The sequence below is a fragment of the Microtus oregoni genome, unplaced genomic scaffold (assembly GCF_018167655.1).
Source record: "Microtus oregoni isolate MIOR12 unplaced genomic scaffold, Mior012 000003F_ref0000135, whole genome shotgun sequence".
Classification (NCBI taxonomy): domain Eukaryota; kingdom Metazoa; phylum Chordata; class Mammalia; order Rodentia; family Cricetidae; genus Microtus; species Microtus oregoni.
Genome location: NW_024543062.1, coordinates 64326590 through 64344223, shown reverse-complemented (window position 1 = coordinate 64344223; position 17634 = coordinate 64326590). Strand labels below are relative to the sequence as shown.

Below are 17634 nucleotides of genomic sequence, written 5' to 3'. Positions count from 1 at the left end.
TCTGGATTGCTGTCAGCCATGCTTGGGGAAAGTCTGAATTTCCACCCCACCTGAGGAAAGCACCTCCCGTTGAGGCTCCTTAGGACCCAGCACAGGGCATCAAGACCTCACTTCTGCCAGCTCTGATACCCAAGCCTCAGAAAAAGGAATCCAGAAAAGACAGGAGAGGTGGGTGCCATGGTCCCATGTACCCATGGAGATGACCAAAATGAGAGAGACACACACTGTTAAGCTCTTGTGCTTTATTGAGCAGCTGGGGAATTAGGAAAGGGAAGTGGGATAGAGATGTGATTATGTTCCTAGCTGAAAGTTTCAAGTTGGGCTTTGCAGAAGGTATAATTAGTATGGCCACTGTATCATGTAAGATGTTTGCCTACTTGATGGTATAATGTGCCAAAATGGTGTCCTTTGGTCAGGAGCGCTGAAGGAAAGGCAGTTGGAGAAAATCCTTTGTGCTGGGCTTAGCATCTGAGAATTTCCATTCCTCAACCGAGATGTGCTGAACCTGGTCTCACACGGTGACTCTGACGACCCCACTGTCCTATCCTGCTTCTCTGTTCACCCCGGCTGAGCCCGGTACCATGTGAGAAAGAGAGAGCTAAGCCTTAGCAAGTGCCTCCTTGATGGCATTGGTGAGCGGGAAGCGTAGGTTCTGCCCACAGAAGGAGCCCCGGAAGTCGTCCAGATCCAGCGCCCACACCATGGCTCCTGCCAGCTGCTTGCTCTTCAGGTACTGCACCTGGTGGAAGAGGTCCAGAGAAGGCAGGGTTGGTTCTCTGGGTGAGGCGTGGGGGAACTGTGCTCTGGGACCCTTCCCCAAAGGACCTGCACACACCCAGGCTCAGCTCTGGCCTTCTAGGTTCTGGGGTGTGGCTTCTGGGAAACCTACCTTGTTTCTGACACTCTCCTGATCGTCATACCCCACCCACTGGTTGCCCTTGGTAGCATAGGGAACCTGCTGGCCAAGGATTCTGTGCACGTCAGCTCCTTTGAGGAAATCACAGATCTGTGTAGAGAACAGGGCAGGGAGTGGTGTGGGTAGCTTGTCAGGTCGCTAGCAGTCACCCTTCAGTCTGTAGCCTTCCTCTCCTGAGGCTACCTGCTGCAGGCTTCATGCAAATTTATGAAAAACAGATGCAAATGCCCCAGAGTTCAGCTGCTGTAGCCTGAGGGCTTTAGAGATCTGATGGCTTCCTTGCCCCTTAAACAGAGTTGTGAGGAAAGTGAGCTGCTCCAGGGCAGGCCCCAGACCACATAGCGCTTCAGAGGCCTACACACATAGAGACCATTGCTTTTTCTGGGGTAGAATGAAGACCCCAGGTCTGAGGCCAGAGGAATATTCCAGGAGCTTGGTGCCTGCTGGAGGCTTTCAGAAATATCAAAGACTTAAGCTCTCCCGTGTCTTCCTAGGGAATGCTAGGGCAAACAAGCATGTTTTTATTCCCAAAGGAAAAAGTGCGTGTGATGAGGGAGGCCCCTCTTCCCTGAGCCAGCCTGTGAAGCAACACCATTACCTACCTCATAGTAGGCGAGGACCCCTTTCTCCTTGGTGAACCGGCCTGGTAATCCTGGTCCTGAGATTGGAGCTCCTACCCCCATCTCAGAAGATGCCAGAGTGAAGCTCCTCCCAAAGGTGGGGATTCCCATCACTAGCTTGCTGGCTGGGGCTCCCAGCCTCAGCATGTATCCCACGGCATAGTCCTGGGGTGAGGCAGAGGCACGGGAATGATTAGCTAGGCTGGGCAGTGTGCAGATGGGGCTGTGCAGTTAATACCGCTGCCTTGACAGGTGCCGTCACAGTTACATGGTGCCCCCGGGAATCCCAGTCCCTCTGGGAACTGATAATGCTGGTTAAAAAAAAAAAAAAAAAACGATTTTTAAAGGTTTGTTCTTGAAAAGCTCCTTGTAGGCATAAGAAGGGATTATTAATGTGTGACAGGCACAGAAATTGGCTGGCTGGCTCGGGGTGCACGCTGGGTAAACGACAGATTGAAGCTAGTCTCCAGCCTCTAAGTCCCCAACCCCTCTTTGTTCTGCCTTCATTCAGTCTACCCAGCAAGGCTTTCCTCAGTTTCCCCATCTGTGAAATGACTTTCATAACCTATTTTGCAAGGAATGTAAGGAAAGAGAGAAGGGCAGCTGTATGCGCCAGGGCTTTGTGACTCCCTCCCACATTCCTTCCAGGAACCCACCACATTGCTGAATCTGTCCGAACTAGTGTCCTTTTGGCCTCGGAAGAGAGGGCTGTGGTGTCCTGTGGTTTGGCGCCAGGCTCCATGGAAATCATAGGCCATGAGACTCATAAAATCCAGGTGTCTAAGGGAAACGAGTCAGAGGTGAGGTGGGAAATGTTCTTGACTTCACAGCCAAGGCCCAGTAGGATGTGGGAAGCAAGCATCTGAGAAGCAGGCATTGACCCAAAGCCAGTAGCTCCAGAGACTGCCGTTCTGCCCACTGGCCCACTTCTCCGGAGCCACTCCTGGGTGTGGGCTCTGGTCCTGGTGGCGCCCTGCTGGTGAGAACATGCACACACATGGGAGCTGATCTCTGCTGCACCTCAGCCTCCACTTCTAGCATGCTCATCTTGGCAAAAGCAGCTGAAAGTGCCGTGGAAGGAGCGGTATCAAAGGCTGGCTCAGCCTACATTCACTCAATAACCCTACGGAGAAGGGACTGTAGGCAGAAGGCACCAGTGTGAGCTTTGGAGATTTGGAACAAATAGGTACACCCCTTCTTTCCCATGGGACATTTAAAACAGCGGACTAACTATATCCCCAAGATTCTAAAGAAGATCGAAGATCCTTGCTTCTTTCTGCTGGGTTTCCCGTGACTTGCCTGAGCCTTTGGGAGAGTTGACTGTTGGCAGCTCAAACTCCTGTGTAAGGAGAACGATCTGGGTGATAGGAAAGGGAGCTGCCTCCCTCTGCGTTCTGACACACAATGTTCTTTTGCTGTCGGTTCCCCCTCCTGGATCTAGCGCTCTGCTGGGCTTAGCAGGGAGAGAGTGTCAGGTACACGGTACAATTCACTACCACTTTCAAAATTCACCCATAGCCGTGCCCTCAATTGGCCAACAGCTTTCCAAGTGGAAAAGGAAGTATAGGGCTCATCGTGGGGAAACCGAGTCATGGAGAGGGGAGAGACTTGCTAACGTCTATGGATCGTTTTGGAACTCCTGAGTCTCACGGGATGCTAGGGCAGGTTGAGGAAAAGTGTTGCCAGCAGAGGCTTCCGAGGTGCTGCCAGGGCAGGAGACTCACTGGGATATCTGGGCGATGTCATAGCCACTGTCAAGGGCCACCTTCCCTGCTGACATAGCTGCGCTGAGCAGGAGTTTCTCTGTCCCTGGTTGGACTTCTTTTGTGAATTCGGCCTTCAGTTCCTGGGTGGGAGGCAAGCAGGGAAGCAAAAGGGAGCAGGCACATGAGAGAGGCTGATGTGGGGAGACCAAGGCCCTGGGTGGGAGGGTGTCTTGCTGACCTCCCCCACAGCTGTGTGTGTTCAGGCAGAATGAGGAATCTGGACACCCGTGCTTTTGCTAGAATATGATCTGAGGGCTGGGGAAATAGCTTTGTCTATAAGGTATGAGGTCCTGAGTTTAACTCCCAGAACCCACATGAAAAGAGTAAAAAGCTAGGCATAGCGTGCGTGCTTGTAACCCCAGCACCGGGGAAACAGAGGCAGGCCAGTCCCCAGGGTTTGCTGGCCAGCCAGCGTACTCTACTTGTAAGTTCCAGGCCAATGAGAACCCTTGTTTCAGAAGAATAAAACAAGGTGGAGAGAGCTTGAATGACACCTGAGTTTGACCTCCACATATGTTTTGCATATATGTGTATGCACCCCTGAACATGCATGTTTACCTCCCTACACGCACAGACACACACATGCACACACACACACACTCAAACTTGCGCATATATATGTGTGTGTGTGTTTGTGTGTGTGTATTTGTATATAAACCCACAATATGGTTTGGACTAATATCATCCTCAAAACCTATGCACACCTGTCCTGGGGGCACCATATTGTGGGTGATGACCTTGGAAGATAAGTGTCTCTTGGTCTGCATTTTGTTTTACACGAAGTTACAAGGTCACAGGGATCCACCCTGGTCCTGCAGGTGGTTTGTTGACAGCTTTTCTCTGTCTCTGAAAACTGCAGGGACTTGACCCTCAGATTGACCCGTGTGTACAGTGCATGTTGGTTAGCTGGTGGCATCAGTTTGGGACTGGACATTCGACAATGGACACCTCACTTAGTGGGTAGTAGGTCATGTAGAGTGGGCACCCTGCTCAGCCACTGGTTTTGGCCTCTTAGGACTCTGCCCCCACCACCCACAGTGGTTCGAACATGTCTTCCTTGCTGAAGCCCTTCTGCGCATCCCTGGGAGGTTTGTCCCCATGCTGATGCTCCCCCCACACCTCTGCCCTATGCCAAGCACCTTGATGAGGGTGGTGAGATGCTGCTTGTCTTTTGGACCAGGGTAGAGCCAGGCAAGATCCAGCCCATCAAAGCCATGGGCCCGCAGGAATGGGGCAACCGACTTGATGAAGGTCCTGCGTCTCTGAGAGTTGGAGGCAATCCTGGAAAATCTAGAACAAAACCACCACAAAATGAGCTTGGCACTCACATGCCAGATACCCTGTCCATACACTGGGATTTCCAGAACTTGGGAGCAGGGGCCTGAACTGCCAGATCTAGGAGAACATTCTGGGGAGAGCACCAGGCTGGGAACTTAGAACGGGCCAGACATTCCTAGTGTCCCAGATTAGCCTGCCATTTTGAGCAGGTTGCAACCTGAGTTACACCTGCCTGTCTGTAAAATGGGGTAACCATAACACCTGATACAGTGGTTGGTATAACAGCAGGGAAGCGTCCTGGTGGCCTTCCAGCCCCCTCGCTGCCCTGGCTCTGCTCTGATGACTCCAAGGCCCCTTTCACAGTCTCAATCCTCTCCACCCCCATTGCTTCCTTCCCACCCCACCCAGCCTTCATGGCAGTAACTTGGAAGTTGTTTTCATGCCCAAGATAAAGTAATAAGAGCTTTGCAAGAGCTAGGAACACTGGCACATGCCCACGATCCCAGTATTTGGGGATTGAGGCGGGAGAATTGTCCAAAGTTTGAGGCTAGCCTGGACTATGTAGGAAGTTTGAGGCAAACCTGGCAACTTATCAACAAAAATTGCAGAAAACAAATAAGCATTTTGTGTGTGTGTTTTTTTTTTCTTTTTGCTAAGTCCCTCTCTCTCTCTGGCCCTGTTTTTTTCATTACTGAGGTCTCGGTGCCCTGCTAGACTCAAGCAACTGTAACTCTCACCTTAGAGCCTTGACTCTACTCCATTGCCCCAGCAATGAGTCCTACCTTTGAGAGCCAAAGTTCCATCCTCCAACAGACAGGAGGGTCTTCAGGTTGGGGTTTCTGTGGGGCAGGATAGTGGGGAGAGAAGGGGTGGAAAGGAGCTGTCATGATGTCGCAGACCCCGTATCTGCAGCCCATAGAAGAGTTCTGGCTTGCAGGGGGCTGGGTTAGGTGCCTGCCTCTGACATTGGTGTTCTAGGCTCACACAGGCTTCATGGTGGTGACTCAGAGGTTCCCACAATGGGCAATGAGAGGTAAAGGGGGCTCACAGGTGGCACCATGCTCCACAGAGCTGTTGTGGGGGTGAGAGGCCCCTTCCCTGAGCCTCGGTGCTGTTCCCTGTCACCTTGTGACCATTCCAGCATCACCCGCCCAGGGTACCCTCCCCCTGAAGCCAAGCCCCCCCCCCCCCCCACCACAATCCTTCCCCAGGAGGTTCCTTGGGTCACTGTCCTCCTGTACCAAGATGTCCTGCTGTAAGACCAGCCGAGCTACCTGCCCTTCCTCCCCTCTCCTGGCCAGCTTGCGACCCCACCTGGTTTTAAGCGCGTTCAGCGTGCCATAGAGTGTCACATCATTCCACTCCCATGTGTCAATCTCATTGTTGCTGATGTTGGCAAAGCTGTAGATGATGTGGGTGCATAGGAGGTGATCGATGGCATCTGGGAAGCAGCTTCCATCGCCTTCCCGGTACTGGGACCAGCTGGTGTAGTAGCAGACCAGCTTGTAGGCAGAGCCTGAAGGAGAAATCTGGGTGGGACTGAGCACCGATGTGGTGTGGAGGTGTGGGCTGGGGGTGGGGACAGAGTGTTGAGCAAAATGAAAAATCTTTAAAGGAAAGGAGCGGGCCCAGCCTCCCTGCCTGATGCAAGCTGATGCTTGGGAATGGTGTGACTCAGCCCAAGGACTGAGGACTTCCTGGAGGCAGTGCCTTCCAAAAGAGACAGAGGCCTGACTGTGCCATCCAGGGTCAAAAGATGCCCTGTCTGCAGCCCAACCTGTCAAGTTGGGAGCATAGGCCCCAGACCCTTGCATCTATCCCAGCCCCCAGGCCTGGTCTGGACTCCAAATCCCAGCAGGTCACTCCCCAGGGTATTTAAATGAACCCCCAAAAGAGGAACACTTGGTCCCTTTTTCTTCCTCCCGGTGGTCGGATTCATGCACTTTGGTGGCTTCCCGGTTCCCCCTCGGGGCCACCTGAGAGCACAGAACTCCCATTAAACCTGGATATTTCTTAATTTGGCTCGCTTTGATTTGGCTTGATTGGGAGTTTTGCGTCGGCAGGGAGCTTGTGTTAGGAAATGTTCCTAACACAACCCTACAGTGGGGTCTTTGATTAGAGAGTGACTTTGTGGGTCTCTTCTCTGTCTCTAGGTGGGAGTGACCAGAAAGGCAGTCCCCAAACTAGGGCACCTTATCAGAGGGGCTGGGAAGGTCTTCCTTTGTTCTAACTCGAATTCCTCTTACTCTAGATGAAATTCCTCTTAGCCACTTAGTCATGGAAGGAAACAGTGGGCCTCACTCATCCCTGTGGCTCCTGGTAGCTGTTCCCTAGGGCAGTTTGAAGCCGTCTTTATGGAATCTGAGTCTTTTTAAGTTTGTTGTTTTGAAAAAGTTCAAATAAATGGGAGAGTGGAGACAAAACATACATATACATATACCACCACCTTGGTTCAACAAGTATTCCCAAGCCCTGTGAGCTATAGAAGAAACCCGGAGGAGTATTCTTTTGTGCTAAGACCTCCTCCAAGAGGGGTTGGGGGGTGGGTACTCACAGCACTGGAGCAGCATCAGGACCGCAAAACCTGGGGGGGAAATCCAGGGTCAGATCTGGTGGCAGGGAAGGGCGACTGCTCTTCCTCCTGCCCCCTCCCCAGGCAAGGGGATGCGTTACCACCAGGTGCCCTTCTTTTCCTTCCTCCCTTTCAAGTTTTGCTCTCTCCACCTGCCCCCGGCTACCCCCTCCCGCCGGCAGCAGGTAGAAGGCCGGGCCCCTGTGCAGGAGCTGAGCAGTCTGACCCCTTTGGACTGAAAATCTCCAGTCCCACCTGACCCAGCCCAGAGACCTGTCAGCGCCACCCTCACACCCATCCCGGCTTCGGCAGAGCTGGACATGGTGGCCTCTCCTGGTACCCAGCTTCCTAGACAGGGTCTCTTCCCCAGGCTTCACACTTCCTTCTTATACCCATCCCACTCCACTTCCCACACCCCCAAACAATCCTCCTTACAGGAACTGAGCTGTGTGTAAACCCCATTGCTGGCCAGTGGAGGCGGGAGCCAGTAGAGGAGATTGGGAAACCCTGGAGTTGTGAAAGCCTAGGGCCAGGTCTTGCCATACCTGCCAGCTGAAGGGCCATGTGGATGATGATCAAGGGCCTCCCTGGGCATGACAGTCACATCTCCAAAGCCTTCTCCCTGCCACTTGCTTCTTGCCAGTATTCCCCCACCTTTCCTGGCGGCTCCTGTCTATGGTTCCGGTCTTCCATCCAGGCCCTCCATCAGGCTGAAGCAGGCACAGTTGGGTTATGTAAGTCATGGCACCCAAACAAGGCCACCATTATATTGCCTGGCCTCCCCTCAGATTTTCTCTGCTTCCTGGCTGTTTGCATACTTGGCCAGAGTCTAGGTAAGGACCAGAGAACCTTGGGGACTGGGGAAGGGTCCCAATCCCCCTCCCCCTTAACAATTGTTGATTATTGAATATAGGAAAATGGGAGAGGAGAGAGAAATTCCTGAGAAGGCCCTGAGCCCTAAGGCTGCCGCCCCCTCTTTTGAATGCAGTACAGATGAATGAGAGAGAGAGAGAGAGAGAGAGAGAGAGAGAGAGAGAGAGAGAGACTCCCGTGTAAGCCCAAGACTGTGGTGAAGAGGCACAGGGCAAACATGGAGCAATAATGGCCAGTGGTGGGGTGGATTCTCTCAGGAGCAGCGGCAGCAGGCTCTCAGATGAGTAACCTCTCCTCTCAGTGATGCTTTTAAAACCCAAACGCATTGAGTCACCCCCACCTCTAAATGCTACAGTGTCTCCCAGGGGCTCTTAGCAGCTTAGGTGCTCTGCTCTGCCCAGCCCTGGCCTCCACCCTTGGCCCTCACAAAAGGCATTTCATTTTCCAAGGTTGTTTTTCCAAGACAAGCATCAAGATGTAGCTCAGGCTGGACACAAGCGTACCAGCCACATTAGTGCTGGGGTTGCTGGTATATCCTGCCATGTTCACCTAAACAACAGCAGCAACAAAAAACAAACAAATGAACAAAGGAAAACCCCTCACAAAACCCGAAAGACCTAATGGCTGCAACAACAAAAACAGACAAAGATGCTTCTCAGGCCACTCTGTGAGCTGTTTAAGAGCACCTTTTCCCCCCCTTGAGATGGGGACAAAGATTCAGAATAATTCCATCCTTTACAGACCAGATATAATGTACAGTTAGTAGACAGTGAGTGAAAAAGTCAGAACTCAGGGCCAGGATGGATTAGAGAGAGGGCTTCTCATTCACACCGTCTGGTGTCTATAGTCCCACTACGTAGGGGTGATGCCATGGTCAGCTCTCTCAGATCTCCACACTCTGCCTGCATAGAAACCCTTGGTAGGCAAGCGCTTCTTTCAGTGCTGGCCTTTCGCCAGAGAAGCCATGGTGTCAGCAATCAGGAAGAGCCACAGGTGGGACCTTCTAAATACCACAGCTCTCCTCAGGACTCCAGGACAGGGGCTCTCAGCTCTCCAGGTGTTACAGCCCTTGTGCCAACCCAGGAAGTATGGGCTCCTCAGACTCGACAGCAGCAGCCAGCACCACACCTTCCTGGCGGACCTGGGCATCAAGATTCCTCAGCTGTTGGCAGCAGTTGTTTCGCATCCTGGTCGTGGCTATGAGAGCCGTGGCTCTACAGGCTTACCCGCTCTTTGGAACTCTTCCAGGGACCAGGCTTGCAGTGTCTTCCTCTGGTTCTCCACAGCTTCAGCCTCCCAGCTCCCCATCTCTTCATTCCCACCACCCTGCTGTGCTGCGCTGGTCGCTGTCTCTCTCACTCTCAGCTCCCAGGCAGCCAGCCACTTGCTGCTCAGCCCCCACCTCGTCTTCTGCTAAGCAGCTAGTTCTTGGGCTTGGCTGCTGCTGCTGCCCCTCGGCTGCCCCATTTCTGCTGCCCTGATGTCTTTGCTGCTTTTTTCTTGTGCCTCCAGCTCAGCCCAGACCACTAAGGGTAGATTAAAAAAGAACACTCAAGAGAAGCTTTGGTTGGGCCTAAAGTCGCAGCAATGAGAGACAGAACAACAAGGTGTCTCCTTGCCGACTCCTGAACAGCCACATATAGGCAGGGCCTATGTTTGAACCAATCATAGCACACCTCACAGGCAATGGGAGTTTGAGGTTTCATGAAAAAATAATCCTTCAGCTAGGCCAGGAGGGGAAGTGTTCCTTTGTTGATGAGGTGGGATGGTTGTTGGGTCATCTAGAGGCAAAAAATGTCTGATACAAATTGTTTGAATTTGAAACAGCTCTGACTGACACTGGGCCTCCAGGAGTCAAAACAGTCAACTACAAACACTGTGAACTCTTATGAGGGTGTCTGTGAAGGCTTCAGAATGGCCGGGGCGAGCATAAGGGTAGACTAGCTTTCTTATTTGTTTATATAGGATTTCACTGTCTGGCCCTGGCTGTCCTGGTACTTACTACATGGACCAGGATGGCCTAGAACTCACAGAGATCCTCCTGTCTTTGTCTCGGGAGAGCTGGGATTAAAGGCGGGTATTACCACACCCCTCCTTTCTGTCTGGCTTTTAGCCTGGCAGTCTTTTTGCTCAAGGCAGACAGGACAGCAAGGAGAAAGCCAACAGCTGCTAATTAGTGAGTCGAATGTCCAGGTCCCCTAATATCTTGGCTTCTTTACAGGAGAATTAGCGTTAGGTGGAGGACTTGCAATAAGGAATTAATCACTAACACAAAAAGTGGCGTTAAGATTATTAAAGGTGCTTTAACAGTGCTTAACCTTTGCCCAGCACCCCAGGGAAAGGTAGCCCCCACCATCTATCTATCTTAGATGTTATCCAGGACAGATTCTTAGCCTTCCCTTGAGGGCTCTCTCCATGCCCCCCCCCCGACCTCACCCCAAACTTTCTAGCCCTATGCTGTAAATAACCATGCAAGAAGGTCCTGAATTAGACTCTGAGCGGCAAACCTTACCAAAGGTTTATTTAAGGTAACAGGCTTCTTTTGAAACAAAGGTTTCTTTAAGGTGGCAGGCTTCTTTTGAATCTAAGATGATTGACAGCAATGGTAGCCACTGAGATGTGTCTCCTGTTTGAGGCACTGTGAGGAAGACTCCCTTGCATTTCTGATGAGGATAGTACAGAATGTGGCCCAGGATATGAAGACAATGCTGCCTGGCTTCATCTTTCCCTTTGTTAGAAGCTCTCTCGTGGGTTCGGATTGCTGTAAGTCTTCTGGTCCTGTGAGCCTTCAGCTCAGTTTATTAGCTCCATATGTCCTATGTGAAGGTGACAGTGTCAGTAGCACTCACTCACTAAGGGGCCCGCGGCTTGCTGCCCCCATCTCATCTCACACCACACTCCAGTCAGTAAACTACGCCCAGCTTCTTCTTTCCGGGCTTTGTGTGTATCTCCTCCCCACCACAGGGCTGTTGCATATGCCACATAGAATAGCCGTGGAAGGCTGGAGGTTTTCCGATGTGCTTAGCAGCTACGGTCCCATGGGCTCTAGGCAGGGTTGTGCTAGCTTCCTCTTTATTGCTATAACAAATACTGTGACTGAAGCAATTTAGAGGAGGAAGCAATTTCAGCTTCCACCACTGAGGGAGGTTGGACAGGAATTCCAGCAGGGATCAGAAGCACAGTGGTGGCAATGGAGGAATGCTGTCTGTTGGCTCACTGGCCTATACTTGCTGGCTCTCAGACTATAGACCAGAACCATCTTCCCAGAATTGGTGCTGCCCACAGAGGGCCAGGCCTGCCCGGATCAATTTACAGTTGCGATAATCCCCTACAGTCACACCCACGGGCCAATCTGATCTGGGGAAACCCTCAATGAGACTCTCTTCTCAGGTAGGCTGTGTCAAGGTGGTGTTTAAAACTAATTAGGACAAAGATAAAGTATAGCAAGCAGCATGAACTTGATGTTTGGGCGACTTCCGCTGGGACCCCAAGCCTGATGCGGCAGCAGCCTCAGGGTTGGGTGCTGTGTACGCCATGGATTGCATCACAGCAGAAGAAACCCTCATTTAAGGAACTTAGATCTTTTAGCAAGAGCCCAGAGGGAGACATTTTCCTTTTGAAACGCACAGCAAACGTGCTGTGTGCTATAGCAGCATCGGCGAAAGGATGCTGGAAACTACTGTTGAGAACACGGACACAGAGCAAAGAGCACCAGAAATGCTGCCCAATACTGCCTGCCCACCTTTGGCCAGTCTGTCCTGCTCGTCCTTCTTACTTCTGTGTGTTTCTTGTCTCCAGGAAAGGCAGAGATGGAGGGAGGATGGAGTTCACTCTGTGTCATTCCCCAAGCCCTGATCTGGCTATAACTGCAGGGCATGTGTGTGAGACTTTATGGATGCCCAAGTCCTGAGATGGACCGTGAATCAATAAGCACAGGGCCACGGCCGCTCATCCTCCTGTGTACCCACCTGAGTGCCGATGCCCAGTGACGGCTTAGTGAAGCTTGGGTAGAAGAGGCAGAGCAGCAAATGTGTGATCCCAAAAGGACACGACACTCCAAAAGCTATTTTAAGTTTGGAACCCAGTGTTCTCAAATTTTCATGCCGCTCATCAGACTGGACACCTGTGGACGGCTGACTCAGGAGGGACCACAAAACCCGTGCTCTGACTTATTTCCCCATCAGGCCTCCCTGGCCTCCCATGTCAATCATTGGCTCATCCAATCCGCGCTTACACAGAAATCAGACCTTGCTGGATAGCTGGCTGTGTCACGGTTGGTGGCGGAGTCAGGAAAGTGAACGGGAGCAGTCAGTGCTCTTGTGAAGCAGAGACCAGCAAAAGAGATGGACGGCAAAGGAAGGAAACAAATCGTTTGCATTGCAGTGTGGCAGCTTGGATGGGACAGTCCTCCCTCCGCAGGGCTGGGAGACTTTACGAAGAGGGAATAGTGGTCAGGGTTCCTGAGCAGACGGCATGCACACTGAAGGGTGAGGGGCCAGGCCAAGGTATTGCCCTGACAAAAGGAAAAACCTACCAGCAAGTCTAGAAGCCTAGGCCTGTGATCACAGCTTCTCAGGAGCTCAAGGCTAGCCTTGGATTATACCACAAGTTCAAGCCCAGCCTGAGTGACTTAGAGAGAAGTTTAAAAAGGGCTGGGAATATAGCTTAGAACTAGTCATGTGCCCAGCACACAGAAGTCCAAATGAGAAGGAAGAAAAGGAGGAGGGGTAATAGGTGGTAGAAGAAATGGCAGAAACCTAGGCAGGAGCAGGCTGTTAAGAGAGAATAAGATGGGAGCACATAGGGCAGGGCTGGAGGCAGGCGTGAGAAAAGGCGTGAGGGTAGACATGGGCATCTCTCAAAGGACAAGTTCCTGTAAACCCTGGGTGGCCAGTCAGGGATAATTGCTTGGATCCTTCTTGCCTGGGACGGTCATGGTGAATGGCTGAGGAGGGAGGGAGTCATTTTTCTCACAGGCAGGCCTTGTCCTTCAGGCGAGCCTCTACGGGCATGAGTGGAATCTGATTCCTGGCTGGGAACGGCACACACGGGTATACATGGCCAAAGGCTCTGGCAGAAACACGGCACCGAGGAAACAATTACTACTACTACTAGTAAAAATAATAATAAATAACAACAACAACAACAACAACAACAACAATAATAATAAAAGGGCTCAAACTCCAGAAAGACTGAGTGGTTAACTGCAAAGCCAGGCAGAGGAAGGGAGGGAGGACCCCATCGTCTCCCTGCTGGACCAGAGTGCTCGCATAGGCTCTGCACAGTGAAGTGTGGCTTCACTTGGCAGCCTAGGGAAAACAGGGTAAAGTTGGTTTGGCCAGAAAGGCACATTTAAGGGAAATAGTGAAAGCTTAATATTTTGGAGTCTGGAAGCATCAGCTTTGGGGTTGTTTAGGGTTTTTCCTCAGCTGAGATTCTCTCTGCCCACCAACAGTGGCATTTACTGAATGAAACAAAGCTGGGGGTTTTCCTTCTCTGGGGTTACTTTTTGCCCCTGGGATATGAACTGGGTTCTAAAATTCTTCACAGTTTTCTGATTCACAATCATTTAGTTAATATTGTTTATTGGGTTCTAACATATCTCCATTGGCATAAGGGAGCTGAGTGTGGACACAAACTTTCTATAGTACTAGGAAAGCCAGACCCCAGCACTGAAGCTTCTCAATCAGCGTTTTCCTGAGGCGCTGTTGTGCCCCGGAGCCTTGAATTGCCTTCGTGGGCAAAGTAATTATGAGGCATCTTTATTGGCAAATTTTCTCTAAGATCCACATATTTGTTAATATTCTTGGCCTGCTGGGAAATGAAATTATTTATAACCCGTAAAGCTGGGAATTTCTAAGTCATAAAGGCAATGGAGCATTTTCTAGAAACCCTCCCGGGCGTCATTTCCACAGTCAGCTGTAGCCTTCTTCCCTCTTCCTCCCTCCCCTTTTCTCTTCCCCTTCTGCAGCGCTGGGGTTGACCCCAGGGCCGTGAAGCACCGTGCTACTGAACTACCCTCTGACCCCACACCAGCCTTTTTCAGTGAGAGTTTATTCTACGGCCAACCTCCTTTATTGACCAAACTTTAGCCACATTTCAGGACCTTTTTCGGAAGCCCCATTTGTTTCTGTAGATGTCAGTGCGGAATCTAGTTGTAGTGAAGCAAAGAGCTGTGGGGTTAGAAAAAACTCCGCCCTCCACCTCTGATCACTCTTGAGAGCTGATTTCTTTCCCGATCCTTCAACATCACCAGATGGTGTCTGGTCACCCTGTTGGTCTAGAGCCCATCCCCCATCCCCTATTTCTTCTTAGTAATTTCCATCCACGGATCCTGCCCTGTCATCTGCTATGGTGAAGGATCATCTTCATTGTCAATTGGACTGACTTTGGAATCCCCTGGGAGACACACCTCTGGGCGTGTGCATGATGGGGTTCCCCCAGGACCTTGACTGAAGGGAGAAGACTCACTCTGAACACGGGGAGCACCGTGGTATGGACTGGGATCCCAAAACTACATAAAAAGGAGGGAAAAGAGTCTTAGCCACCCTACCCTGAATCCTCTTACGTTCATTTGATCTCAGAAGCAAAGCAGGGCTGGGCCTGGGTAAGCTGTGTGCTACAAACATTTTTTTTTTGAAAGTGTGTGTAGGGGTTGAGTGCCAGCACTCCCTGCTCTCTGCTTCTTGGCCAGCCAAGACTGGGAGTCCTGCCCATCAGCAACTCTGCTGTGTCTTCACCATGTTGGCCAGCACCCTCCTAAACTCTGCACCAAAATAAAGCCCTTCTACCCTCAGCCGCTTTCTGCCAGGTGCATAGTCACACCAGTCCACAGAGCTGTCAGCTGCCGCTTGCCCATACGATAGGGCATTGAGCCCAGTCTTGCTGACCACAAGACCCTGTTGCCATGGTCCCTGTACCTGTAACGATGGTCCCAAATAAAGCCGGCTTTGCTGTGCTTTAACAAATGCCATTAGATTGTTTTTTCTTTAACACACTTTTAATTAGATGGAATTTTTGGCATAGTCAATATCCAATTACATTCCATAAGAAGTAATGTCAGACTCTTACTGAACTTATATAAATAACCTACATAACCATAAACATCAATTCCATTTAGACATCCATAATGATTAATTTGGTTACATTTTCCCCCTTGGATTTATAAGAATATTTGACCATAAAAAGTAAGCGAACCTCCAAAGGCTTACTTTTTGGTCATTGTTATTGTTTCACAGCCAGAACCAATCAGTTAATGCCATTTCATTTACAGAACTGTTCTTTTTCAATTGTCTTGATGACATATTATCTTAGATTCTGTATTAATAGCACTTCAAAAGCTGAGGCAGGAGCATCCTGAGTGCAGGGAAGGTCTGAGGTTCATGGAGAGTTCAAGGACCATCTGGCAAAAAAAAAAAAAAAACGTGTATGTTAAGATCTTTCGCGGAATTATTGTTTCCTTTTGAAAATTTAAAGTTCAGTTGGGACAAAATGTAAAGATTGCTTCAGTGTGTTGCAAGTATAAAAAAATAAATACTGTTGAAGACAGAACAAAAAGATAAAATATTAATATTTTTTAGATAGTCATGTCAGTCTTGTGAATAGATTGCATTAAGCAAAATATATTATTTTAAAAGAAGAATGCTGCATCTCAATTTGTGTAGGCATAACCTGATAAATGAAGGCAAAAGTGGATTAAACAGGAAGGAATCCACTTGTATTGACTAAAATAAAATATTAAGCTGGGCACAGTGGCGCACACTTTTAGTCCCAGCGTTTGGGAGGCAGAGGCAGGCAGAGCTCTGGGAGTCCCAGGCCAACCTGGCCTGCAGAGTGAGACCCATCTCGGACACAAATACCGATCATAATAAAGTCAGTTCATTCATCCACTTAGTCCCGGGCGGTTCCTTTTCTCCTGACTTTGGGCCAGCTGTGCAGCTCCTCCAATGCTGGGTGCTTTTTAATCTGTTTTCTGCTCGATTTTGTTCTTATAGCAAGAAAGTGGCTGTAGGTAATAGCAGCACCCAGAAACATGGATGTGTTCCAGTCAAGCTTGGTGGATAGCTACTCACGGCAGGGCTGCCCTGAGAAACATGGCTCATGGCAGGGCTGCCCTGAGAACCATGGCCTGCTGACCTCTGCCCCAGAATCTAGACCTACGTGACTCTAGAGGTTCTGGTTGGTCACGTTTCAATCTGGCGGGTCTAGAGTCAGAGTTTGGGGAGAAGCCTGTCTTCATAGGCATGTGACTGGACCTGCAGAGTCAACAGCCAAGACTCCAGGTTTGATTTGGTTTTCCGGTTTTGTTTCATTGACAAAGAGTTTCTTTATGTAGCTCTGCTCCAACTCAAACTCACCATTCTCCTGCCTCAGTCTCCTCAGTGATGGGGTTACAAACAAATGCTCACTACCATGCCCAGCCAAGGTCGGGTCTTTACTGATGCTCTGGTTATTTCTTCCTCCCTTAGTTTGTGGCTGAGACCTCTAGACATGTAATGAAAAGGGGCTGGCACCATGAGTAGAGGAGAAAGATCCTCAGTGGGGTTTACTATGCAGCCCATGCATGTCGGAGTGACGGCAGCAATAACCATCCCGGCCACAAAGTCAGAACCGGCTGTCAGTGTTTCTTAAACCTTGAGACAGATTTTTTAAAATAACACTTAAAGATATCTGTTTGGTGCGTGGGGGCATGAGGTATACCACAGAGTGCATGTGGGGACAGAGGACACCTTGCAAGTTAGTTCTCACTTTCTTCCGCGTAGGCTCTGGGGATCAAGCGCAGGTCGTCAGCAAGCTTTAGCCCCTGAGCAATCTCTCCGGCTCCCATATTTTAAACTAATTGAATTCTGTCCATCTTTATATCTGAATGTCAGAATGTTTCATTTCAAAGAAAAATGTATGGCTATTTACAGGAGAATCGTTGAATTATTTAAATTAATACATTGTATTTATGAAAACTTAATAAAACCAATGCTTCTTCTTGACAAGTAGGAATAACTAAGATTGATCTCATAATTACACTGCTGTAACCAATCATTTGACAAATACCAAGCATAACTATTTTTAAAAGATTTTTATTGATCTCTTATTTTACGCATATACCTTTGCAAGTATTATGTGTACTATGAATGTGCCTGGTGCCCACTGAGGCCAGCAGAGGGCGCTGGATTCCCTGGAACTGGTTGTGAATCACCACATGGGTACTAGGAACAGAACCTGGGGCCCCTGCAAGAGTGTCAAATATTCTTAACCTTGGAGCCATTTCTCCAGACCCAGAATAATGATTTTTAATATTTCCTCTTTTGTAAGGGAAAAACAATACCTTTATGCTACCCCTGGTGATCTGAAAAACATACAGGGGCTTGGAGTATAGCCCATCAACAGAATGTTGATACCCTAGCCTGGCCTGGGTTCCAGTCCCAGGACACCAAAATAAAATGGCACTAAAATTATCTATATGTAGCTTTCTGTTGGTTTTGATTTTGGCAAAAGACATCTTATGGTTTGGTTATTCTGGATAGGGAGAATGAATAAGGACATGGGAAAAAATCTGAACTGTTAGAAGATAAAGCAAGATACGAATCCATAAGTGTTTAAAGACCATGAATC

At 49.8% G+C, this 17634-nt stretch overlaps 1 protein-coding gene across 2 annotated transcripts; it reads right to left on the bottom strand.

The window, feature by feature from the left end:
- Positions 1–311: 311 nt before the first annotated feature.
- On the bottom strand, positions 312–7716 carry Chi3l1 (chitinase 3 like 1). Of its 2 annotated transcripts, none has more exons than XM_041648153.1 (10): positions 7698–7716; positions 7135–7164; positions 5895–6096; positions 5363–5419; positions 4442–4592; positions 3261–3382; positions 2193–2316; positions 1519–1701; positions 890–1006; positions 312–739 (listed from the first exon to the last, which is right to left on the bottom strand). In XM_041648153.1, exons 1-10 carry the CDS (start codon positions 7714–7716, stop codon positions 599–601), a joined length of 1146 nt encoding a protein of 381 aa, XP_041504087.1. In that variant the 3' UTR covers positions 312–598. The 2 variants fall into 2 exon arrangements, with proteins under 2 accessions (XP_041504087.1, XP_041504086.1); XM_041648152.1 differs by lacking the exon at positions 7698–7716 and adding an exon at positions 7426–7474.
- Positions 7717–17634: the final 9918 nt, after the last annotated feature.

Excerpts from the sequence above, each read along its gene's own strand:
- Chi3l1 (XM_041648152.1), bottom strand. The coding sequence starts at position 7,474 with ATGTCCAGCTCTGCCGAAGCCGGGATGGGTGTGAGGGTGGCGCTGACA. Across the intron at positions 6,097-7,134 it reads CCTGATGCTGCTCCAGTGCT|GCTCTGCCTACAAGCTGGTC; the intron begins GTGAGTACCCAC and ends TTTCTCCTTCAG. Across the intron at positions 1,702-2,192 it reads CGGACAGATTCAGCAATGTG|GACTATGCCGTGGGATACAT; the intron begins GTGGGTTCCTGG and ends GCCTCACCCCAG.